Source organism: Liolophura sinensis, chromosome 6 (assembly GCF_032854445.1).
Source record: "Liolophura sinensis isolate JHLJ2023 chromosome 6, CUHK_Ljap_v2, whole genome shotgun sequence".
NCBI lineage: Eukaryota > Metazoa > Mollusca > Polyplacophora > Chitonida > Chitonidae > Liolophura > Liolophura sinensis.
Window position 1 is genome coordinate 81,463,039 of NC_088300.1, and position 26,385 is coordinate 81,489,423.

Consider the following 26,385-nt stretch of genomic DNA (forward strand, 5'->3'; position numbering starts at 1 on the left):
GACATCTAGCACTAATGCGGAAGTGCAGGCAATGACAGGCAAAATGTTTTTGTTCAGTGCATAACTCTGAGACTATGGCCAGCCCAATCGTCCTCTCTTCTGATGGTAAGGGGGTCATTTCTGTCCGTCAACTGCTATCTAGGTACTTGTGATGTGTATTAAGTTGATTTGTTTTCAGTCAAGCTCGAGATTACTTTTTCTGTGTGGCCATAACAACAACAACAATACAGCTTTCACCACACTTTCGATTTCCACGCAGCATGCATTCCTACATGACAAACACACTTGACTTCCCGTATATATGTGGTTTGACATTACATTAGAAGATGAATTATGTAGAGTTTTACCCACAAGGCAACATGTCAAACACTTATGCTCAAATAACAAGAGCTTTACAGGTCTCACACTGCTGACCGTCTTATGCTGAACGTGGACAAACACACCCCGACAACAGTTCTTTTCCAAAAGTTAAAATGGCTCACTATTTATCAGCTTGTAGGCTACTGCAAAGGTTAACAGTGTATACAAATCTCTTAATGAATATTTCACAGGATATATGTCAACTCTGTTTTCAGTTGAATTTAAATCCTGCTATGAATTTAAGATCTACAACTGCATTTAAACTAAAAACACCTTTCCAAGAACTGAAATTGATAAAAAATCTTATCATAGTCAAGACCAGTTTTATGGAATGCTTTGAGTAAAGAAATTCAATGTTCTTCCTTGGTTCAATGTTTTAAGAACCGATATCTTCAAGGGATTATATACTGAAAAATGATACTTCATTTTGAGAATGCCATCATAGCACTCATGGGCTCATGTGCAGATGAGAAGGGGGTGGGAAAGGGCCATCACCCACTCACTCGTTCTGTGCTTTGAACATGTGTATCATGAAGTTCCAAATTCTGGATAGGATAGGAAGGGGTCGGTAATGGGCCGTCTCCTACTGTCTCTTCCATTGGCTGGGATAGTTATGGTGGCAAAATTCACACTTGCTTTTATTATTAAATATAATTTAAGTTTGCTAAATTATAGCTAAAAATTGAGTTCGGGTTTAATAGTTAACTGCAGTGTTTTCAAATTTCACAAAAATTAGAGCCAGTAGTTTTCTCCTGGTATTGTATAGGATTGCATGAGTTTTCTTTCTGAAAATCTTTCTTTAAGTATTTTTAATACGAATTATCACTCTTATTGAGCAATGCAATTGCGAGAGTTACTGAGAGGAACAGTCCCAAATGTGTCGGATTGACGGTAAGGAACATTTACCACTCTTTACATGCACATTAAATGTTCCCTAGCATAAATTGATGTCAGCTGCCTGTTCCTACAAATTAAACATATCTGTTCTTAGATTATCCTAACTAAAAATAGCCTATGGCAATAACTCAGATTGACAAAAAAGGACAATTTCAGGGTTTAACTGTACTGCGGCCACACTCTCGATAACCCATGAACTGTTATGGTATAGGCTTGGACAATGTGATTATTTTTCATAAGCGGACGTGACTGCCATGGACCATGTTTTGGTTTTCCGAGTCTCACAACAGGCTAGTTAATTACAGAGACCACATGAGTGACATCGATTTATATAAGGGAAGATTTTATGCACCTGTGAACAGCCGTAAATGTTCCTTACCATCAGTCCAACACTTTTGGGCTCTTTAAGTAACTCTCACAACTGCTTTGCTCGATAAGAGATATGCAACTAGCAAATGTAACATTCCATGGAAAACACATGTGCACTGCTTTCCTGTCTTTTGTTTTTAGGATACTGTAATAACATTGTGGTGTGTGGCACTCATGTTTAAGGAATGGACTAAGGCCATTTTGATGTCTCAATGTTGCAAAACCAATTTGGAGCAAGTCATGGCATTTTGAGCAATTTAAGCCGGATAGATTGTAAAGATTTGTGCAGGTTATTTCTGGCCATACATATGAAAGCTACAAATTGCATACATGATTATGGTACGAAACAATGGAAAAGTCTTACACAACCATGACTTTTAAGCCTTAGATATTCACTAGTTTACCACCCATCAGACAAAATACTTCACTTTTCATTGGACAACAAGGGTCATGTGGGGTATGGATATATTACTGAATCCTGCAGACGACGTCAAATGTCTGCTGAGTAGGTTATCTCCCTTCGTTGGGTTGTGAATACCATGGTCACACCTCTGAAGCGATCACCGTACATCGGTCTTCTGCACTGAATTGATGGGTCTTTGTGGGATAAATTTGTTACAAAATCCTTGCTCAATATGAGGATTATTTCCACCATATATTTGCATATCCTATCACTGAAAAACCATGTAAATAATAAAGTCCTGTGCCATCTCAGTAACACTATATTTTCGTCCTTCTAATTTCATGGAACAGTCAAACTTTTATCGAGGGCCACTTGTCACATATAGACAGTTTGTCAGTAACTTGCAAATGGTAGGTGATTTAGCCCAGGCACTATAGTTTCCTCCATCTATATATCTGACCATCATCATTAGATTTTTTAACATGATGTTAAACAAAAATAAGAAAAATGAAATAGTTTGACATTGTGAAAGTGACGTCTTTGTACCTGTAGCCAGATGTTTAAAAGTGTATGAAAAGTTAAGCCAGCGTTAAATATTAACATCGGTTTTGGCATAATACAAAACTAATGGCACTTTAATCATGACTAAAGTTAGTGCCCGGCTTTAGTTCTGATACACTTTTGAACAACTGGGCTTAAAATGTCAAAAATCAACACATGAACAAAGTCAACACCAGAATGTCAAAAATCAACAAACATGAAATAATATCAATTCTAGACACTTTGTTGTGAGAATTATATTATGAACCATTCCCAATTTCAGAGTCTGAAGATGAGGTGGTTGTGGTTTGTGAAACAAAAGCAGCCCCAAAAGATTTAGATGAAGATGGAGATGTTGTTTTCTTGTCTATAGAGAAGTCTGATGGAGGTACAACAAACACAGGTCATGCAAAGACAAATCATTCTGATGTTGCTTCTCTGGCCACTGACAACTCGCATGCAACTCCCCTCACATCAGATAGTTCAGATGTGACTCCGCTGACTTCAGACAGCTCAGATGTAACTCCGCTGACTTCATACAGCTCAGATGTGACGCCTTTGAACACAGATATTTTGTGCACAACTCCAGTAGACACAAATAGTTTAAATGTGGTAACTCCAGTGGTTGCCATTACTAGTGTACAGCATGTATCTAGTAAACAGGTTAAAGTTGAAGTGCTGGGGGACAGCTGTGCATCTAGGGGGCAAAGGGCGTCATCATGGGCCGTTGTTGGTAGTCAGACAGTGAGCAATGTGTCCACTGTTCTCAGCCAAAGAGCCCAACCTTTACTGAACGGGAGTGAGGATTCTGCTGATCACATCAAAGTAACAAGCTACAAAGGTGGGGCGCACACAGTTCACCCTCAGTCTGCCAGCCCCCCTCTGTCCTGTCCCTCCCAATCCTGCCCACAGTTCTACTTAGCAGATTCTGCCAGCGTAACAACATGCTCTCCCACTCCCTCAAGGGCTTCCTCCTCCGTTGTCTCTCCTGTGACTTTGCCAGCGACTGCAGCTGACAGTGCTTTAGACAAGACTAATCAGATGTTCACCAACTGGCTTCTGCAGGGAGCTGACTCTGGCGGGGTGTTGCCTGTGGCAGAAAGTAGCACATGTCCTGCCAAAACGTCTGTCAAGTCTTCACTCAGCCGCTCCTTCAGTTCTACCTATCCTTCTGCTGACTCGGCCAGCCACTCCTCACTGCTGTCACCTCATGTATCTGTCGAGCTATCTGGCTGTACAAGTCCTCAGACCACAAGGTTAATCTCTGATCAGAGGAATGTTCCACTGCGTAAACGCCTGCGCAGTGATGGCGAGTTGGGGAAACCCTGGTGCAAGCTGCACGCACCTGGGGGCACAGGGCACGCGGGCTGGAGCACACGCTGCAGCGTGTGTGGGGAAGAGGAGCGTAAAGTCTCATGCTGCATGCAGGGACATCAGACCTGCTGTATCTGTCTGGAGGAACGTGCAAAATACCTGCTCAGCGACAAGAAGGGAGTAAGTTATAACAAGATAATCTACATGTATGCAATAAAAGCACCACTTCTCTTAGCACAGCTAGGCCACAAACAGCATAGTTTGGATGGAGGGGGAACAAAAATTGTCTCAGATTCACACTCAAGTATTCAGAACTTGGTTGTGTGTAAATTAATAGGTGATGTTGTTTGTCTCAATGACTGCGTATTACTAAGTTATGCTTCTTTGGAAAATATTCAGCATTATTTGACTAGCATATCAGTCAGCTTAATTTCCATAACTTTGAACTGCTGTATTTTGCTGAGATGGTCATCTGAAGGTGCTTGTAACATTCGGGGCTCGGGAGGGCTGCTTTGTTACTCCTATTGTCATCTGAAGGTGCTTGTAACTTTTGGACCTTGGGAGGGCTGCAGTGTTATTCCCATTGTCATCTGAAGGTGCTTGTAACATTCAGGGTTCAGGAGGTCTGCAGTGTTACTCCTATTTTATCTAATTTGGGTTTCGTTTTCAATTCACTGACACTGCTTTGATAAAAAGTTTACAAAGGCTTTTTAAATGCTCTACCTTTCATATATAGCAGTTTTTGAGGCTAACCTTGCTTCTGTTCTTGGTTATACACTGTTGCGTATGTACATGTATTACTATGTATTTTGGCAAGTGGAGGTAACAGTTATTAAAGCATTACACAAGCTTGTAACCCACATATACAGACAAATAGGAATATTTTGATCCATGATCAGTAAGTGGTGAGATGTATGCAAAGCTGACCACTACTGCACTACTGCAGCATTCATGTAAATGCCACATCATGTTTATGTGGCTATATTCAGTTGACAGTGCATTTTATCTGTCACATCAAGTTTGTAAAGGTGGTGTCTACAGAAAGCCATTGTATTTAGAACAGTCTGTTTTTGGGACCCTTGGATGTCCTCGTGGATAAGTGGTATGATTAGATGACACAGGAAAATGGCTCCTTGGTACCAGTGGAGATAAAATTAATAAACAACATCAACAACACAAGGTTTCATATTAGATAGACATGTTTTGCTGTCCGATAGAAATACTTTTCTGGTAATAAACCTACATTGTCCATGAGTGGTAGCGTTTGATCACACTTAGTTTTGTGTAATTGTGTAACTTGTCCTGTGTTCAGTGTTGCAGTATTTCCAGGTGTGCCCAACAGGTGATGGTTAAAGGATGAACTATTCGTACATTATTTTCTTCTTGGATAAGGCTGTCTGGAAAATAATTGAGTACATGTATGATTTCTCTACCACATGTCTGAGGGAGTTGCTATCAGTAATTTGTTACACTCACAGCATTTATTGTAACTTTGTTGGGGAATGAGAATATTTGGATTGTGTTTGTCAATGGTCATGATATGATATGTATTACTGTGAAGAGTTCATTTGTTAAAATGTGAGAAAGAAAGTGAAAATAGCCTCAGTTCTGCAAATGGAGTCTTTTCATTAACAACTAAATACATGTTACCTATTTTCCAGACAACACTGAAATGCCTGTCAGTTGGCTGTGAAAGTTTCTATCCCATGAGTGAGTAAGAGTTGTATTATCTGTGTTTTGTTTAACCCACAAGACGAATAATGTAATATTTATTACATGACATGCAGCCATACAGAATTGTATGTAATTTCCATGTGGTACTAGATGATATGACAGAAAAGACTACAATTACAACAATGTCAGGGGAAAATATCCAAGAGATAAATTAAAAAATGGCTCTGTGAAAGCTTCTGACAACGTTTCATAAGTGGATATTTCAAGTCAAAAAATAAGATTGACTATAACAAGCTGATTATTTATTGAAAGTGTGTGTTTGTGGCAACAGGTGAGCAATAGGTAGTGTTTGTGTGGCTATAGGTGAGCATTAGGCTGTGTGTGTGGTTACAGGTGAGCAACATGTTGGTTTGTGTGTGGTGACTGGTGAGCAATTGGCTGTGTTTGTGTAGTGACAGGTGAGCAGTAGGCTGTGAGTTGACAGGTGAATAATAGCCTGTGTTTGTGTGGTGACAGGTGAGTAGTAGGCTGTGTTTGTGTGGTTACAGGTGAACAATGGGTTGTTTGTGTGGTGACAGGTGAGCAGTAGGCTGTGTGTATGTGTTACAGGCAAACAGTGTGTTTGTGTAGTGACAGGTGAGCAATAGGGTGTGTGTGTATGGTTACAGGTGAACAATGGGTTGTTTGTGTGGTGACAGGTGAGCAATAGGCTGTATGTGTGTGGTTACAGGTGAACAGTGTGTTGGTTGTGTAGTGACAGGTGAACAATAGGCTGTGTGTATAGTTACAGGTGAACAATGTGTGGTGACAGGTGAGCGTTAGGTTGTGTGTGTGTGTTACAGGCGAACAGTAGGCTGTGTTTGTGTGTGGCCACAGGTGAGCAGTAGACTGAGTTGATAGGTAAGTAATAGGCTGTGTTTGTATGGTTACAGGTAATCAGTAGGCGGTGTGTGTGATGACAGGTGAGCATTATGCTATGTGTGTGATGACAGGTGAGCATTAGGCTGTGTGTCTGATGACAGGTGAGCATAAGGCTATGTGTGTGATGACAGGTGAGCATTATGCTATGTTTGTGATGACAGGTGAGCATTAGGCTGTGTTTGTGATGACAGGTGAGCATGAGGCTATGCGTGTGATGACAGGTGAACATTATGCTATGTGTGTGATGACAGGTGAGCATTAGGCTATGTGCGTGATGGCAGGTGAGCATTAGTCTATGTGCGTGATGACAGGTGAGCATTAGGCTACGTGCGTGATGACAGGTGAGCATTAGGCTATGTGCGTGACCATAGGTGAGCATTAGGCTATATGCGTGTTGGCAGGTGAGCATTGTGCTATGTGTGTGTTGACAGGTGAGCATTAGGCTATGTGCGTGATGGCAGGTGAGCATTGGGCTATGTGTGTGATGGCAGGTGAGCATTAGGCTGTGTGTGTGATGACAGGTGAGCGTTATGCTATGTGTGTGATGACAGGTGAGCATCGGGCTGTGTGTGATGACAGGTGAGCATTAGGCTATGCGTGTGATGACAGGTGAGCATGAGGCTATGCGTGTGATGACAGGTGAGCATTAGGCTATGTGCGTGATGGCAGGTGAACATTAGTCTATGTGCATGATGACAGGTGAGCATTAGGCTACGTGCGTGACCATAGGTGAGCATTAGGCTATATGCATGTTGGCAGGTTAGCATTAGGCTATGTGTGTGTTGACAGGTGAGCATTAGGCTATGTGCGTGATGGCAGGTGAGCATTGGGCTATGTGTGTGATGGCAGGTGAGCATTAGGCTATGTGTGTGATGACAGGTGAGCATTAGGTTATGTGCATGATGACAGGTGAGCATTAGGTCAAGTGTGTGAGGGCAGGGGAGCAATAGGCTATGTGTATGATGACAGGTGAGCATTAGGCTGTGTGTGTGATGACAGCTGTATTTTGTGGTTACAGGTGAGCTGAAGCACACATTGCCTGGCATGGTGGTGGATGTGCTAGAAATACAGTTGGAGAAACACTATGTGGATTATTTGGCTGACATGGTCATGAAAGAAGTGGACAGTGCTGCTGGTGAAGTCAATATCAGTCAAGATGATGATGACCTGAAGGATTCCAAAAGTAGTGCTGGTGCGAAAATAAAAAATGAGTGTATGGAAGTACCAAGTTCATGGATTGACATGGAACCTCAAACTGTAAGTAACGAAGACAGACAATTTTCTCAGTTTATCCTCACTGCTGAAGTTGGTGGTTTTATCCGCACTAATCTACTCTTATCTGGAGTGATGGTTGTAGTGGTATGGCTATCTTTATTGTTATAGAGTTCACAGTGGTGGTACAATCATCTTTATTGTTATAGAGTTCACAGTGGTGGTACAGTCATCTTTGTTGTTATAGAGTACACAGTGGTGGTACAGTCATTTTTATTGTTATAGAGTTCACAGTGGTGGTACAGTCATCTTTGTTGTTATAGAGTTCACAGTGGTGGTACAGTCATTTTTATTGTTATAGAGTTCACGGTGGTGGTACAATTATCTTTATTGTTATAGAGTTCACAGCGGTGGTGCAGTCATCTTTATTGTTATAGAGTTCACAGTGGTGGTACAGTCATCTTTATTGTTATAGAGTACACAGTGGTGGTACAGTCATCTTTATTGTTATAGAGTTCACAGTGGTGGTACAATCATCTTTATTGTTATAGAGTTCACAGTGGTGGTACAGTCATCTTTGTTGTTATAGAGTTCACAGTGGTGGTACAGTCATCTTTATTGTTATAGAGTTCACAGTGGTGGTACAGTCATCTTTATTGTTATAGAGTTCACAGTGGTGGTACAGTCATCTTTATTGTTATAGAGTTCATGGTGGTGGTGCAGTCATCTTTATTGTTATAGAGTTCACAGTGGTGGTACAGTCATCTTTATTGTTATAGAGTTCACGGTGGTGGTACAGTCATCTGTATTGTTATAAAGTTCACAGTGGTGGTACAGTCATCTGTATTGTTATAGAGTACACAGTGGTGGTACAGTCATCTGTATTGTTACGGTATTCACAGTGGTACAGTCATCTTTATTGTTATAGAGTTCACAATGGTGGTACAGTCATCTTTATTGTTATAGAGTTCACAGTGGTGGTACAATCATCTTTATTGTTATAGAGTTCACAGTGGTGGTACAATCATCTTTATTGTTATAGAGTTCACAGTGGTGGTAAAATTATCTTTATTGTTATAGAGTACACAGTGGTGGTACAGTCATCTTTATTGTTATAGAGTTCACAGTGGTGGTACAATCATCTTTATTGTTATAGAGTTCACAGTGGTGGTACAATTATCTTTATTGTTATAGAGTTCACAGTGGTGGTACAGTCATCTTTATTGTTATAGAGTTCACAGTGGTGGTACAGTCATCTTTATTGTTATAGAGTTCACGGCGGTGGTGCAGTCATCTTTATTGTTATAGAGTTCACAGTGGTGGTACAGTCATTTTTATTGTTATAGAGTTCACAGTGGTGGTACAATCATCTTTATTGTTATAGAGTTCACAGTGGTGGTACAATCATCTTTATTGTTATAGAGTTCATGGTGGTGGTACAATCATCTTTATTGTTATAGAGTTCACAGTGGTGGTACAATCATCTTTATTGTTATAGAGTTCACAGTGGTGGTACAGTTATCTTTATTGTTATAGGGTACACAGTGGTGGTACAATTATCTTTATTGTTATAGAGTTCACAGTGGTGGTACAATCATCTGTATTGTTATAGAGTTCACAGTGATGGTACAGTTATCTTTATTGTTATAGAGTACACAGTGGTGGTACAATCATCTGTATTGTTATAGAGTTCACAGTGGTGGTACAATTATCTTTATTGTTATAGAGTACACAGTGGTGGTACAGTCATCTTTATTGTTATAGAGTTCACAGTGGTGGTACAGTCATCTTTATTGTTATAGAGTTCACAGTGGTGGTACAATCATCTTTATTGTTATTGAGTTCACAGTGGTGGTACAATCATCTTTATTGTTATAGAGTTCACAGTGGTGGTACAATCATCTTTATTGTTATAGAGTTCACAATGGTGGTACAATCATCTTTTTTGTTATAGAGTTCACGGTGGTGGTACAGTTATCTTTATTGTTATAGAGTACACAGTGGTGGTACAGTCATCTTTATTGTTATAGAGTTCACAGTGGTGGTACAATCATCTTTATTGTTATAGAGTTCACAGTGGTGGTACAATCATCTTTATTGTTATAGAGTTCACAGTGGTGGTACAATCATCTTTATTGTTATTGAGTTCACAGTGGTGGTACAATCATCTTTATTGTTATAGAGTTCACGGTGGTGGTACAATCATCTTTATTGTTATAACGTTCACGGTGGTGGTACAATCATCTTTATTGTTATAGAGTTCACAGTGGTGGTACAATCATCTTTATTGTTATAGAGTTCACAGTGGTGGTACAGTCATCTTTATTGTTATGGAGTTCACAGTGGTGGTACAGTTATCTTTATTGTTATAGGGTACACAGTGGTGGTACAGTCATCTTTATTGTTATAGAGTTCACAGTGGTGGTACAATCATCTGTATTGTTATAGAGTTCACAGTGGTGGTACAGTTATTTTTATTGTTATAGAGTACACAGTGGTGGTACAATCATCTGTATTGTTATAGAGTTTACAGTGGTGGTACAATTATCTTTATTGTTATAGAGTACACAGTGGTGGTACAGTCATCTTTATTGTTGTAATACTCACAGTGGTGATACAGTCATTTTTGTTGTTATAGAGTTCAAAGTGGTGGTACAGTCATCTTTATTGTTATAGTATACACAGCGGTGGTACAATCATCTTTATTGTTATAGAGTACACAGTGGTGGTACAGTCATCTGTATTGTTACGGTATTCACAGTGGTACAGTCATCTTTATTGTTATAGTATTCTCGGTGGTACAGTCATCTTTATTGTTTTAGTATTCACAATGGTGATACAGTCATTTTTATTGTTATGGTATTAACAGTGGTGGCACAATAATGGTATTCACAGTGGTGGTACACTTACAGTACAGTCCTCTTTTTCTATTATAGTGTTTATAATAGTGCTATAGCCCTCTGTACCGTGATAGTATTTTACACTCTTGGTATAGTCCTCTGTAATGTGGTAGTATTTTACACTCCTAGTGTAGTCCTCAGTACCGTGATAGTATTTTACACTCCTAGTATAGTCCTCTGTACCGTGATAGTGTTTTACACTCTTGGTGTAGTCCTCTTTACTGTGGTAGTAATTTACACTCCTGGTGTAGTCCTCTGTGCTATGATAGTATTTTACACTCTTGATATAGTCCCCTGTACCGTGATAGTGTTTTACACTCTTGGTATAGTCCTCTGTACCGTGATAGTATTTTACACACCTGGTATAGTCCTCTGTACGATGATAGTATTTTACTCTCTTGGTGTAGTCCCCTGTACTGTGATAGTATTTTACACTCTTGGTATAGTTCTCTGTACCTTTATAGTATAGTCCTCTGTACCTTGATAGTATTTTAGACTCTTGGTATAGTCCTCTGTACTGTGACAGTATTTTAGACTCTTGGTATAGTCCTCTGTACCGTGATAGTATTTTAGACTCTTGGTATAGTCCTCTGTACCGTGATAGTATTTTACTCACCTGGTATAGTCCTCTGTACCGTGACAGTATTTTAGACTCTTGGGATAGTCCTCTGTGCCGTGATAGTACTTTACACTCCTGGTATAGTCCTCTGTGCCGTGATAGTACTTTACACTCTTGGTTTAGTCCTCTGTACAATGTTGGTATTTTACACTCTTGGGATAGTCCTCTGTACCGTGATAGTATGTTACACTCTTGGTATAGTCATCTTCACTCTTCCAGTCACATTAAAATCATGATCATCTGCTTTCTTCCAGCCTTTTCTTCTGGTACAGTTGGAACCAGAGACAGAAGCCTATGTCTCAGTCTCACTCAAGTTTCATGAAACCATGAAGTTTGGATCTATTGATATAGAAAAGATCTATAGAGTGCAGAATCCTATTCTCTGGAAGTTTTACTCTGTGTAAGTACACATGTATATACATGTATACGGTGGGCATAAAGAAAGGGCCGTACTTTGACACTCAATGTCTCCAAAACCCTGTTACATCAGCTTGTAAAAATTTACACACTCAAAAGCCATTATGTCCTAAGTCCTAATCAAAATTGAGTCAAAAACGCATGTTCCAGACATTTCAGAATGATGTTGTACCTTGTTTGACTTGAAAAGGTGATCAGTTGGTCCTCCATCTTCTCAGTAGATGGCGCTGATTGAGTCCAAAATCATGCCAGTTGAATGTCCAAAGTTTGAAAGGGTTTAAACAAAGGATAATGGAGTAATGCAGAATTAAGGTACGGCCCATTTTATAATCAGTACAATCAGTATTGGTGTGTTAATGTTAATACTTGTTGTCTGTGAGTTCAAGTCCAACTCATGCTGACTTCCTAACCTATCCTCTGTGGAAAGGTCTGCCAGCAAACTGTGGATGGTCATGAGCTTCCTCCGGGTTTCTTCCCACCTAGTACTGGACTCTGTTGTATAAAAGTGAAATACTCTTGAGTATGGCTCTGTCATATAAAGTTGAAATATTCTTCAGTACTGCCTAAAACTCCAGTCTAATAAGTAAATTAGTGCTTGTTCTCTGTCCAGTCTTCACATCAATACTGCTAATTAAATGCTGTTCTATTTTGTGTAAGAACTTATGTCCATAGCTGAATTATCATGATAATGTTACCTTTAACTCATCTCAGTCCTTACTGTCTGTCTGCTCTCCTCATCTGTGTTTGTCTGTGTGTGTGTTTTGTGATAATGTTACATTTAACTCATGTGTCAGTACTTACTGTCTGTCTGCTCTCCTCATCTGTGTTTGTCTGTGTGTGTGTTTTATGATAATGTTACATTTAACTCATGTCAGTCCTTACTGTCTGTCTGCTCTCCTCATCTGTGTTTGTCTGTGTGTGTGTTTTGTGATAATGTTACATTTAACTCATGTGTCAGTCCTTACTGTCTGTCTGCTCTCCTCATCTGTGTTTGTCTGTGTGTGTGTTTTATGATAATGTTACATTTAACTCATGTCAGTCCTTACTGTCTGTCTGCTCTCCTCATCTGTGTTTGTCTGTGTGTGTGTTTTGTGATAATGTTACATTTAACTCATGTGTCAGTCCTTACTGTCTGTCTGCTCTCCTCATCTGTGTTTGTCTGTGTGTGTGTTTTGTGATAATGTTACATTTATCTCATGTGTCAGTCCTTACTGTCTGTCTGCTCTCCTCATCTGTGTTTGTCTGTGTGTGTGTTTTGTGATAATGTTACATTTATCTCATGTGTCAGTCCTTACTGTCTGTCTGCTCTCCTCATCTGTGTTTGTCTGTGTGTGTGTTTTGTGATAATGTTACATTTAACTCATGTGTCAGTCCTTGCTGTCTGTCCGCTCTCCTCATGTGTGTTTGTCTGTGTGTGTGTTTTGTGATAATGTTACATTTAACTCATGTCAGTCCTTACTGTCTGCCTGCTCTCCTCATCTGTGTTTGTCTGTGTGTGTGTTTTGTGATAATGTTACATTTAACTCATGTGTCAGTCCTTACTGTCTGTCCGCTCTCCTCATCTGTGTTTATCTGTGTGTGTGTTTTGTGATAATGTTACATTTAACTCATGTGTCAGTCCTTACTGTCTGTCTGCTCTCCTCATCTGTGTTTGTCTGTGTGTGTGTTTTGTGGTAATGTTACATTTATCTCATGTGTCAGTCCTTGCTGTCTGTCTGCTCTCCTCATCTGTGTTTATCTGTGTGTGTGTTTTGTGATAATGTTACATTTAACTCATGTGTCAGTCCTTACTGTCTGTCCGCTCTCCTCATCTGTGTTTGTCTGTGTGTGTGTTTTGTGGTAATGTTACATTTGACTCATGTGTCAGTCCTTACTGTCTGTCCGCTCTCCTCATCTGTGTTTGTCTGTGTGTGTGTTTTGTGATAATGTTACATTTAACTCATGTGTCAGTCCTTACTGTCTGTCCGCTCTCCTCATCTGTGTTTGTCTGTGTGTGTGTTTTGTGATAATGTTACATTTAACTCATGTGTCAGTCCTTACTGTCTGTCTGCTCTCCTCATCTGTGTTTGTGTGTGTGTTTTGTGATAATGTTACATTTAACTCATGTCAGTCCTTACTGTCTGTCTACTCTCCTCATCTGTGTTTGTCTGTGTGTGTGTTTTGTGATAATGTTACATTTATCTCATGTGTCAGTCCTTACTGTCTGTCTGCTCTCCTCATCTGTGTTTGTCTGTGTGTGTGTTTTGTGATAATGTTACATTTAACTCATGTCAGTCCTTACTGTCTGTCCGCTCTCCTCATCTGTGTTTATCTGTGTGTGTGTTTTGTGATAATGTTACATTTAACTCATGTGTCAGTCCTTACTGTCTGTCTGCTCTCCTCATCTGTGTTTGTCTGTGTGTGTGTTTTGTGATAATGTTACATTTAACTCATGTGTCAGTCCTTACTGTCTGTCTGCTCTCCTCATCTGTGTTTGTCTGTGTGTGTGTTTTGTGGTAATGTTACATTTATCTCATGTGTCAGTCCTTGCTGTCTGCTCTCCTCATCTGTGTTTGTCTGTGTGTGTGTTTTGTGATAATGTTACATTTAACTCATGTGTAAGTACTTACTGTCTGTCTGCTCTCCTCATCTGTGTTTGTCTGTGTGTGTGTTTTGTGATAATGTTACATTTAACTCATGTGTCAGTCCTTACTGTCTGTCCGCTCTCCTCATCTGTGTTTGTCTGTGTGTGTGTGTTTTGTGGTAATGTTACATTTATCTCATGTGTCAGTCCTTGCTGTCTGTCCACTCTCCTCATCTGTGTTTGTCTGTGTGTGTGTTTTGTGATAATGTTACATTTAACTCATGTCAGCCCTTACTGTCTGTCCGCTCTCCTCATCTGTGTTTGTCTGTGTGTGTGTTTTGTGATAATGTTACATTTAACTCATGTGTCAGTCCTTACTGTCTGTCTGCTCTCCTCATCTGTGTTTGTCTGTGTGTGTGTTTTGTGATAATGTTACATTTAACTCATGTCAGTCCTTACTGTCTGTCTGCTCTCCTCATCTGTGTTTGTCTGTGTGTGTGTTTTGTGATAATGTTACATTTAACTCATGTGTCAGTCCTTACTGTCTGTCTGCTCTCCTCATCTGTGTTTGTCTGTGTGTGTGTTTTGTGATAATGTTACATTTAACTCATGTCAGTCCTTACTGTCTGTCTGCTCTCCTCATCTGTGTTTGTCTGTGTGTGTGTTTTGTGATAATGTTACATTTATCTCATGTGTCAGTCCTTACTGTCTGTCTGCTCTCCTCAACTGTGTTTGTCTGTGTGTGTGTTTTGTGATAATGTTACATTTAACTCATGTGTCAGTACTTACTGTCTGTCTGCTCTCCTCATCTGTGTTTGTCTGTGTGTGTGTTTTGTGATAATGTTACATTTGACTCATGTGTCAGTCCTTGCTGTCTGTCTGCTCTCCTCATCTGTGTTTGTCTGTGTGTGTGTTTTATGATAATGTTACATTTAACTCATGTGTAAGTACTTACTGTCTGTCTGCTCTCCTCATCTGTGTTTGTCTGTGTGTGTGTTTTGTGATAATGTTACATTTAACTCATGTCAGTCCTTACTGTCTGTCTGCTCTCCTCATCTGTGTTTGTCTGTGTGTGTGTTTTGTGATAATGTTACATTTAACTCATGTGTCAGTCCTTACTGTCTGTCCGCTCTCCTCATCTGTGTTTGACTGTGTGTGTGTTTTGTGATAATGTTACATTTAACTCATGTGTAAGTACTTACTGTCTGTCTGCTCTCCTCATCTGTGTTTGTCTGTGTGTGTGTTTTATGATAATGTTACATTTAACTCATGTGTCAGTCCTTGCTGTCTGTCTGCTCTCCTCATCTGTGTTTGTCTGTGTGTGTGTTTTGTGATAATGTTACATTTAACTCATGTGTCAGCCCTTACTGTCTGTCTGCTCTCCTCATCTGTGTTTGTCTGTGTGTGTGTTTTGTGATAATGTTACATTTAACTCATGTGTCAGTCCTTGCTGTCTGTCTGCTCTCCTCATCTGTGTTTGTGTGTGTGTGTGTTTTGTGATAATGTTACATTTATCTCATGTGTCAGTCCTTACTGTCTGTCTGCTCTCCTCATCTGTGTTTGTCTGTGTGTGTGTTTTGTGATAATGTTACATTTAACTCATGTGTCAGTCCTTGCTGTCTGTCCGCTCTCCTCATGTGTGTTTGTCTGTGTGTGTGTTTTGTGATAATGTTACATTTAACTCATGTCAGTCCTTACTGTCTGCCTGCTCTCCTCATCTGTGTTTGTCTGTGTGTGTGTTTTGTGATAATGTTACATTTAACTCATGTGTCAGTCCTTACTGTCTGTCCGCTCTCCTCATCTGTGTTTATCTGTGTGTGTGTTTTGTGATAATGTTACATTTAACTCATGTGTCAGTCCTTACTGTCTGTCTGCTCTCCTCATCTGTGTTTGTCTGTGTGTGTGTTTTGTGGTAATGTTACATTTATCTCTTGTGTCAGTCCTTACTGTCTGTCTGCTCTCCTCATCTGTGTTTATCTGTGTGTGTGTTTTGTGATAATGTTACATTTAACTCATGTGTCAGTCCTTACTGTCTGTCTGCTCTCCTCATCTGTGTTTGTCTGTGTGTGTGTTTTGTGATAATGTTACATTTAACTCATGTGTCAGTCCTTACTGTCTGTCCGCTCTCCTCATCTGTGTTTGTCTGTGTGTGTGTTTTGTGGTAATGTTACATTTATCTCATGTGTCAGTCCTTGCTGTCTGTCCACTCTCCTCATCTGTGTTTGTCTGTGTGTGTGTTTTGTGATAATGTTACATTTAACTCATTTCAGCCCTTACTGTCTGTCCGCTCTCCTCATCTGTGTTTGTCTGTGTGTGTGTTTTGTGATAATGTTACATTTAACTCATGTGTCAGTCCTTACTGTCTGTCTGCTCTCCTCATCTGTGTTTGTCTGTGTGTGTGTTTTGTGATAATGTTACATTTAACTCATGTCAGTCCTTACTGTCTGTCTGCTCTCCTCATCTGTGTTTGTCTGTGTGTGTGTTTTGTGATAATGTTACATTTAACTCATGTCAGTCCTTACTGTCTGTCTGCTCTCCTCATCTGTGTTTGTCTGTGTGTGTGTTTTGTGATAATGTTACATTTATCTCATGTGTCAGTCCTTACTGTCTGTCTGCTCTCCTCAACTGTGTTTGTCTGTGTGTGTGTTTTGTGATAATGTTACATTTAACTCATGTGTCAGTACTTACTGTCTGTCTGCTCTCCTCATCTGTGTTTGTCTGTGTGTGTGTTTTGTGATAATGTTACATTTGACTCATGTGTCAGTCCTTGCTTTCTGTCTGCTCTCCTCATCTGTGTTTGTCTGTGTGTGTGTTTTATGATAATGTTACATTTGACTCATGTGTAAGTACTTACTGTCTGTCTGCTCTCCTCATCTGTGTTTGTCTGTGTGTGTGTTTTGTGATAATGTTACATTTAACTCATGTCAGTCCTTACTGTCTGTCTGCTCTCCTCATCTGTGTTTGTCTGTGTGTGTGTTTTATGATAATGTTACATTTAACTCATGTGTCAGTACTTACTGTCTGTCTGCTCTCCTCATCTGTGTTTGTCTGTGTGTGTGTTTTATGATAATGTTACATTTAACTCATGTGTAAGTACTTACTGTCTGTCTGCTCTCCTCATCTGTGTTTGTCTGTGTGTGTGTTTTATGATAATGTTACATTTAACTCATGTCAGTCCTTACTGTCTGTCTGCTCTCCTCATCTGTGTTTGTCTGTGTGTGTGTTTTATGATAATGTTACATTTAACTCATGTGTCAGTACTTACTGTCTGTCCGCTCTCCTCATCTGTGTTTGTGTGTGTGTTTTGTGATAATGTTACATTTAACTCATGTGTCAGTCCTTGCTTTCTGTCTGCTCTCCTCATCTGTGTTTGTTTTGTGCTGTGCAGGAAGAAACAGCAGATGAGCCAGGATCATGAAGGAGAAATGGTGGAGGAAAAACTGCTGTTCCACGGCACCAATGACGACGCAGTAGATGCCATATGCAAATCTGGTTTTGACTGGCGGCTATGTGGCAAGCATGGGACTATGTACGGCCAAGGTATAACCACCCGTCCGTGGCTCCCTGGCAGCATCACGGTGACTGCTCAACACCCGTCAGTAGCTCCCTGACAGCATCACTGTGACTGCTCAACAACCCTTAGTAGCTCCCTGACAACATCACTGTGACTGCTCATTACCCCTGAGTAGCTTCCTGACAGCATCACTGTGACAGCTCATCACCCCTGAGTAACTCCCTGACAGCATCACTGTGACTGCTCATTACCCCTGAGTAACTCCCTGACAGCATCACTGTGACTGCTCATCACTCCTCAGTAGTTCCGTGACAGCATCACTGTGACAGCTCATCACCCCTCACTAGCTCAGTAGCTCCCTGACAGCATCACTGTGACAGCTCATAACCCGTCAGTAGCTTCCTGACAGCATCACTGTGACTGCTCATCACCCCTCAGTAGCTCCCTGACAGCATCACTGTGACAGTTCATAACCCGTCAGTAGCTTCCTGACAGCATCACTGTGACAGCTCATCACCCCTGAGTAACTCCCTGACAGCATCACTGTGACAGCTCATCACCCGTCAGTAGCTCCCTGACAACATCACTGTGACTGCTCATCACCCCTGAGTAGCTTCCTGGCAGCATCACTGTGACTGCTCAACACTCGTCAGTAGCTCCCTGACAGCATCACTGTGACTGCTCATCATCTCTCAGTAGCTCCCTGAGGGCATCATTGTGACTGCTCAACACCCGTCAGTAGCTCCCTGACAGCATCACTGTGACAGCTCAACACCCATCAGTAGCTCCCTGAGAGCATTAGTGTGAGTGCTCAACACCCGTCGTTAGCTCCCTGACAGCATCACTGTGACTGCTCAACACCCAGCAGTAGCCCCCTGACAGCATCACTGTGACTGCTCAACACCCGTCGTTAGCTCCCTGACAGCATGCCTGTGACTGCTCAACACTTGTCAGTAGCTCCTTGACAGCATCACTGTGACAGCTCATCACCCCTCAGTAGTTCCCTGACAACATCACCCCTGAGTAGCCCCCTGACAGCATCACTGTGACAGCTCAATACCCCTCAGTAGCTCCAACAGCATCACTGTGACTGCTCAACACCCGTCAGTAGCTCCCTGACAGCATCTCTGTGACTGCTCAACACTTGTCAGTAGCTCCATGACAGCATCACTGTGAGTGGTCAACACCCCTGAGTAACTTCCTAACAGCATCACTGTGACTGCTCATCACCCCTGAGTAGCCCCCTGATAGCATCACTGTGACTGCTCATCACCCCTCAGTAGTTCTCGTGACAGCATCACTGTGACTGCTCATCATCTCTTAGTAGCTCCCTGACAGCATCACTGTGACTGCTCAACACCCATCAGTAGCTCCCTGACAGCATCACTGTGACTGCTCAACACCCGTTAGTAGCTCCAACAGCATCACTGTGACTGCTCAACACCCATCAGTAGCTCCCTGACAGCATCACTGTGACTGCTCAACACCCGTCAGTAACTCCCTGACAGCATCACTGTGACTGCTCAACACTTGTCGGGAGCTCCCTGACAGCATCACTGTGAGTGGTCAACACCCCTAAGTAACTTCCTAACAGCATCACTGTGACTGCTCATCACCCCTGAGTAGCCCCCTGATAGCATCACTGTGACTGCTCAACACCCATCAGTAGCTCCCTGACAGCATCACTGTGACTGCTCAACACCCATCAGTAGCTTCCTGACAGCATCACTGTGACTGCTCAAGACTTGTCAGTAGCTCCCTGACAGCATCATCCCTCAGTAATTCCCTGACAGCATCACTGTGACTGCTCAACACCCCTGAGTAACTCCCTGACAGCATCACTGTGACTACTGTGACTGCTCATCACTCCTCAGTAGCTCCCTGACAGCATCACTGTGATTACACATCACCCCTGATTGGCTCCCTGCCAGGATCAGTGTATGATTGCTTATCACCTCTTGGTAGCTCCCTGCCAGCATCAGTTTGTAACATAATTATGGCTGCTATTATAAATCTGCTGGTTTCTCTGTATGCTTCTGTTATATTTTGTGACAGGCTTGTTTTAAAACACGATTTCTCTTGAAACTTTGAAGACATTTTTATTAAGCTTGTACCACATGAGCACCTACAGATAATCATACAGATCATCTGACAGAAGCACCCTATTTGTTTTCAGTGACCTTGATCTACTTTTTCAAGGTCATTAGGACTCTGCCTCTTTTACCTTGTAAACGTTGGCATCTGTAGAATGCTTGTGGCCATGTTTATTAAACTTCAGCCACATGTACACGTAGGCAATATGAATGGGCCTGTGTATCTGTTACCTTGTAAGCACACTACCTACTGCGTGTAGGGCCGGGCAGTATTTTAGTGCATTTTTCACTGTAATTGTTTTTGTATTTCTTTGTGTGTACTTTGTTTTAGTCAGTCAGGTTTTCTTCTCTGTTTTAGGTTCGTACTTTGCCCAGACAGCATCTTACTCCCATCAGTACTCGGCTGCGGCAAAGGTTAACCGACGGGGCAGACATCCACTCACTGGCTTGTTGGGAGGGAAAGTCCGGGCCTGCAAGATCAAGATCCCCAAACTGCCCAAAAAGTCTTCTGCGAGCTCACCTCAGGCCATGCAGCTTAATAACTATACCTTTCTCTCCAGCTCAGCTGGTGTCAATCCAACCACCAGTGGTCCATACAGCTCTGGACTAGGAGGCTTAACCATGTCCTCTGTGGCAGGAGGCCAGTTTCCAGCCCCCTGTGTCCTGCCTCCATCCAGCCCTGTCAGCCACAGCATGAGCTCAGCCACTCACGGCTCGAGCATAGGTAGCCATGGTAGCAGTGTCTTCACCTCTAGCTCCACAACCCCAGCTGGAACTGGGGGGCCTCAGACACTGAGCTGGCCACCCTCACAGCCTAACCCCCTTAACCTGTCCATGAGCAGCTATTCCACACCCAGCTCTACTGCCCCACCAAATGTAGCCCTCTCTTCTCCTCTGGGAGCCCATTGCAGCTCAGCCCTAAGCTCCTTGTCAACCAATGCCAGTCTTACAGTGCCTGGGATGACAGGATTCTACCTGCCTCACGCCTTCCTGGCTAATGTCGTCTCCAGTCAGGCAACGGCGGCAAACCTAGGATTTGGCAGTGCACCAGCCCTGGGGGGGACAGGGAGTAAGCAAGTGTCAAGCAGTGCACTTTTGACTGACAGCGACGCCCCTGTGTTTAAGATGTTCCTGGCGCGGGTACTGGTGGGCACTTACACTACTGGGAACAATGACCTTCGTAAACCTCCGCCATTGGACCCAGTCTCTGACCCATACGGCAGGTGCTTTGACAGCTGCGTTGACAATGTCATCTCACCTAAAATATTTGTTGTGTTTGATTCAGCTCAGGCATATCCGGAATACATCGTGCATTATAAAGAAAATGTTTCTTAGTATCAAGTTTTTTATGTACTAAGGAGAAAACTGTCACCAATAATTTTCCTTGGGTTGAGCCATGAAGGCAGTTGATATTGATAGGTGTAATTTGAGTACACAGCTTTGTTGTGATATGTACACATCTTGGGTGCTTCTCTACTCTCCAGTTACACCAGACTATATTAATCCATTGTTATACTTTACAGGGAACCTCTCGTTGTGTTTTAGTTACTAAATGCTGATGATTGTCCTTACTGTAACTACATACTGCTAACTGTATGTACATCATGACTTTCAGAAACTACACGTACCTGTACAGGTGTATGTGTTATATATATGAGAATAGGCCATATGTTTGGGAATCGTATGTGGTTGATAGACATCTAATTGTTATTTCCATGCAAACATGAACTTACAAATATCCATGTCTAGAGTGACATCTCGTGAAGCCACACAGGAACACGCAAGAGTAAGTGAGTGCTTGGGGTTTAACATCGTACTCAACAATTTTTCAGTCATATGATGACAAAGGAATCCTTAGAGTGCATGTAATGTGCCTCCTTGTTGCAGGACAGATTTTCACTGCTCTTTTATTTAGTGCCGCTTCACTGAGATGATTTACCAAAGGCAAGTAAAGCGCCCCGTCCGAGGCATTATACTGATACAGGTCAACCAGTCGTTGCATGCTCTTTAATCCAAGCTCTTCAGTGGCCTACCTCTCATACATTTTTGCACTACTTTTCCAGCATAGTAAAGACTATATTCTGAGTTAATTTAATCATGGATAATCAAGCTGAGAAGTAAACCAGAGAATGAAAATCACATGAAAATGTGTCCCTGGTTAAAGTGAAGCGGTCTATAACTGTGATCCCTATGTTGTGAGCAGCAAGATGTGTTTAGTTAAACTATCACAGATGTATTATAAATCAGCAGCTTTTGTCATATTTTCAGTGAGTTTATTTCGGGTGTGAATTTCTCAGAATGTCATTTATAATTATAATAAATAATTATCAATATTCTTAACCTGTCAATCCAAGAATCATCATGAATTGAACCACACTTTATGCATCTTTTTTAGTTATATTTGAATTAGTCTCTTTATTAGTGTTTATAGACTGTGATTTTTCCCTGCTTGAATAAGTGATGCTGTAAGACTGATATGTTGAATGTGTAAGAAACATATGCAAGTGTTTACAACATGTATATTCATGTACCTGCAATTGTGCTGTGTCAGTATGTTCTGTTTATCACCTAGCTGTCCATTTGTTAAGTTTATTGTCTGTTTACTTGCCAAATATAACCTGCTAGTCTAAAATTTGTCAACAGATGGAACATGTATCTAATCTGTCTTGTGACATGTCTTGTGCAGGCGAGTACTGCTCTGGATGTGTCAGTCTGATCTACCTAAACTAAGACATGTCCTGTCCTGAGTGTGTCAGTCAGTCTGATCTACCTTGACTGAGACATGTCCTGCTTCGGGTGTGTCAGTCAGTCTGATCTACCTTGACTAAGACATGTCCTGCTTCAGGTGTGTCAGTCTCTCTGATCTACCTTAGCTAAGACATGTCCTGCTTCGGGTGTGTCAGTCAGTCTGATCTACCTTTGCTTAGACATGTCCTGCTCTGGGTGTGTCAGTCTCTCTGATCTACCTTCACTGAGATATGTCCTGCTCCGGGTGTGTCAGTCAGTCTGATCTACCTTAGCTAAGACATGTCCTGCTCCGGGTGTGTCAGTCAGTCTGATCTACCTTAGTTAAGACATGTCCTGCTCAGGGTGTGTAAGTCAGTCTGATCTACCTTAGTTAAGACATGTCCTGCTCAGGGTGTGTAAGTCAGTCTGATCTACCTTTGCCTAGACATGTCCTGCTCTGGGTGTGTCAGTCAGTCTGATCTACCTTGACAAAGACATTTACTGTCCAGGGTGTGTCGGTCAGTCTGATCTACCTTGATCAAGCCATTTACTGTTCTGGGTGTGTCAGTCAGCCTGATCTACCTTGACTAAGACATTTACTGTCCTGGGTGTGTCAGTCAGTCTGATCTACTTTGACTGAGACATGCCCTGCTCTGGGTGTGTCAATCTGATCTACCTTAGCTAAACCTTGTCCTGCTCTGGGTGTGTCAGTCAGTCTGATCTACCTTGACTAAGACATTTACTGTCCTGGGTGTGTCGGTCAGTCTGATCTATCTTGACTGAGACAAGGTGTGTCAATCTGATCTACCTTAGCTAAGACATGTCCTGCTCTGGGTGTGTCAGTCAGACTGATCTACCTTGACTGAGACATGCCCTGCTCTGGGTGTGTCAATCTGATCTACCTTGACTAAGACATGTCCTGCTCCAGGTGTGTCAGTCAGTCTGATCTACCTTAGCTAAGACATGTCCTGCTCCGGGTGTGTCAGACAGGCTGATCTACCTTGATTAAGACATTTACTGGCCTGAGTGTGTCAGTCAGTTTGATCTACCTTTGCCTAGACATGTCCTGTCCTGAGTGTCAGTCAATCTGATCTACCCTAAGACATGTTCAGCTCCAGGTGTGTCAGTCAGTCTGCTCTACCTTGACTGAGACATGCCCTGCTCTTGGTGTGTCAGTCAGTCTGATCTACCTTTGCCTAGACATGTCCTGCTCTGGGTGTGTCAGTCAGTGTGATCTACCTTAGCTAAGACATGTCCTGCTCCGGGTGTGTCAGTCAATCTGATCTACCTTGACTGAGATGTTCTGCTCTGGGTATGTCAGTCAGTCTGATCTACCTTTGCTTAGACATGTCCTGCTCTGGGTTTGTCAGTCAGTTTGATCTACCTTGACTGAGACATGTCCCGTCTGTGTCAGTCAGTCTAGGCTAAGACATGTCTGGTCTTTGGTATGTAAGCTTTGGTAATGTTTCTAGATGAATAAGCGATACAGTCACTGAAGTGGAAATTGCTGTTCAGTTACCTGTGTAAGGCATTGCTGCTCATCTGCCTGTATAACACATCTAGTTTGATTGGGAAAGAAATTGCACATTTTGCCACTCACGCCTCACTTACGTCTCAAATTTTAAATATTTTCTTGCTATCTTTAACTTGTATTTGTCACTTTCTCAAGCCTTTGTAAACTAACTTGTTTTTAACTGAATTATATCTGGTACATAGCATTAGCCATTGCAGATGTTCATGTTCACTGTTTCTGTGATTTATTTATTGATTTTATTGGTGTTTTACACTGTCTTCAAGAATATTTTACCAATACAATGACAGCCAGCATTATGGTGGGATGAAACCCATGACCATTCACAGGTTACTGACAGACCTTCCCCACATACAGCCAGAGAGGAAGCCAGCATGAGCTGGACTTGAACTCACAGAGACCACATTGGTCGCTGTTTGTGTGTGGACTTTTAAACATTACGTTATTACCCTGAATGGCTGCTTCATACTCTCAATAAACTTTTTGTATAAATGAAATGCTTTATATATAGACCATAACTCTAGACAGGGAAATTCAAATGCTCAACAATTTATTCGTACAAGTGACATGTGGATGCATAAGAACTCCAGGCATGGACAGAATTCTCTTGACTGTCTCTCAACTGTGACATTCTACCATTTTCAATGTGACAAAGTGACAATCATTGGACGGATTTATATATGCAGAAAAGTGTATGTGGATTTCAAGAGCTAGGAAATACCCTGCAGGAGAATGTGGGCAGGTCACATACAATGCATGTTTTAGTTACATCATCTATGTTTAAGGTCAGCCAAGGTTGAGTGTGACCCCAAGCCACGTAAATGTAGATCCTTTATGTTTGAGGTCAGCCAAAGTCGATGGTTACACCTTGCCATCTCACAGTCTTAACGCTTCTCAGAACAAACACATCCTGTGTCTGAGGTCAGACTGAGCCTCTTATGGTTGATGTGGGCCAAAGTTGATGGTCAGACCAAACCTCGTACATTGTACATCCTCTGTGTTTGAAGTTGGCCAAGGTTGACGATTACACTAAGCCTTGGACACCCTCTATGTTAGGTGTGGGCCAAGGCTGACAGTCACACCAAGCCTTGTACACCATCTCTCAGTCTTAACGCTTCTAGACAAACACAGTTTTCCAACATTCTGGTACAAGTTACTTAAACTTACAGCCATGTCAATGATACTGTTATCATAGCAGTGTAAAAACCCAATATTACATCAACAAAATGCTTTAAAATAGCTGATCACAGGGTACCCATTCGGTATTTGTGAATATTCTTTACACTGGGTCGGTTAGCGCGCTCATGCTGGCTTCCTCTCCGGCCATAAGTGGGAAGGTCTGCGAGCAACCTGCGGATGGTCGTGGGTTTCCCCCGGGCTGTGCCCGGTTTCCACCCACCATAATGCTGGCCGTCGTCGTATAAGTGAAATATTCTTGAGTACGGCGTAAAACACCAATCAAATAAATAAATAAATACTTTACACTGGATAATTTATACTTTCAATTAATGTACACTTCTGTGATTCTGTTCGAGCACTAAAATTACCTATATTACCATAAGGAGTGACGACACACCTGGGCTGTCCCACTGTACACCAACTGGCCTAGACTGATCATATAAGGAATGGAACACACCTGGGCTGTTTCAGGGTACACCAACCGACTTGGTTGATCACATAAGGAATGATGACACACCTGAGCTGACACAGGGTTCACCAACTGGCTTTGGGCTGATCACATAAGGAATGGGACACACCTGGGCTGTCTCAGGGTACACCAACTGACTTGGGTTGATCACATAAGGAATGATGACACACCTGAATTGTCTCAGGGTATGCCAGCTGACTTGGGTTGATCACATATGGAATGATGACACACCTGGGCTGTCTAAGGGTATGCCAACTGACTTGGGCTGATCACTTAAGGAATGACTGCACACCTGAGCTGTCCCAGGGTATGCCAACTGACTTGTGGTTATTCACATAAGGAATGACTGCACACCTGGGCTGTCCCAGGGTATGCCAACTGACTTGGGCTGATCACATAAGGAATGGAACACACCTGGTCTGTCCCAGGGTATGCCAGCTGACTTGGGCTGATCACATAAGGAATAACTGCACACCTGAGTTGTCCCAGGGTATGCCAACTGACTTGGGCTGATCACATAAGGAATGACTGCACACCTGAGCTGTCCCAGGGTATGCCAACTGACTTGTGGTTATTCACATAAGGAATGACTGCACACCTGGGCTGTCCCAGGGTATGCCAACTGACTTGGGCTGATCACATAAGGAATGGAACACACCTGGGCTGTCCCAGGGTATGCCAGC

The 26,385-nt window shown here is 42.0% G+C and overlaps 1 protein-coding gene across 2 annotated transcripts; it reads left to right on the forward strand.

Annotated features, from left to right (window-relative positions):
* Positions 1-24,418, forward strand: LOC135466239 (uncharacterized). 2 transcript variants are annotated; one of them, XM_064743644.1, is made up of 7 exons: positions 1-105; positions 2,853-4,063; positions 5,545-5,593; positions 7,497-7,735; positions 11,464-11,609; positions 17,578-17,729; positions 20,155-24,418. In XM_064743644.1, exons 1-7 carry the CDS (start codon positions 75-77, stop codon positions 21,129-21,131), a joined length of 2,805 nt encoding a protein of 934 aa, XP_064599714.1. In that variant the 5' UTR covers positions 1-74; the 3' UTR covers positions 21,132-24,418. The 2 variants fall into 2 exon arrangements, with proteins under 2 accessions (XP_064599714.1, XP_064599713.1); XM_064743643.1 differs by having other exon boundaries at positions 40-142.
* Positions 24,419-26,385: the final 1,967 nt, after the last annotated feature.

Excerpts from the sequence above, each read along its gene's own strand:
- LOC135466239 (XM_064743643.1), top strand. The coding sequence starts at position 103 with ATGGTAAGGGGGTCATTTCTGTCCGTCAACTGCTATCTAG. Across the intron at positions 4,064-5,544 it reads TGCTCAGCGACAAGAAGGGA|ACAACACTGAAATGCCTGTC; the intron begins GTAAGTTATAAC and ends CCTATTTTCCAG. Across the intron at positions 17,730-20,154 it reads TGGGACTATGTACGGCCAAG|GTTCGTACTTTGCCCAGACA; the intron begins GTATAACCACCC and ends TCTCTGTTTTAG.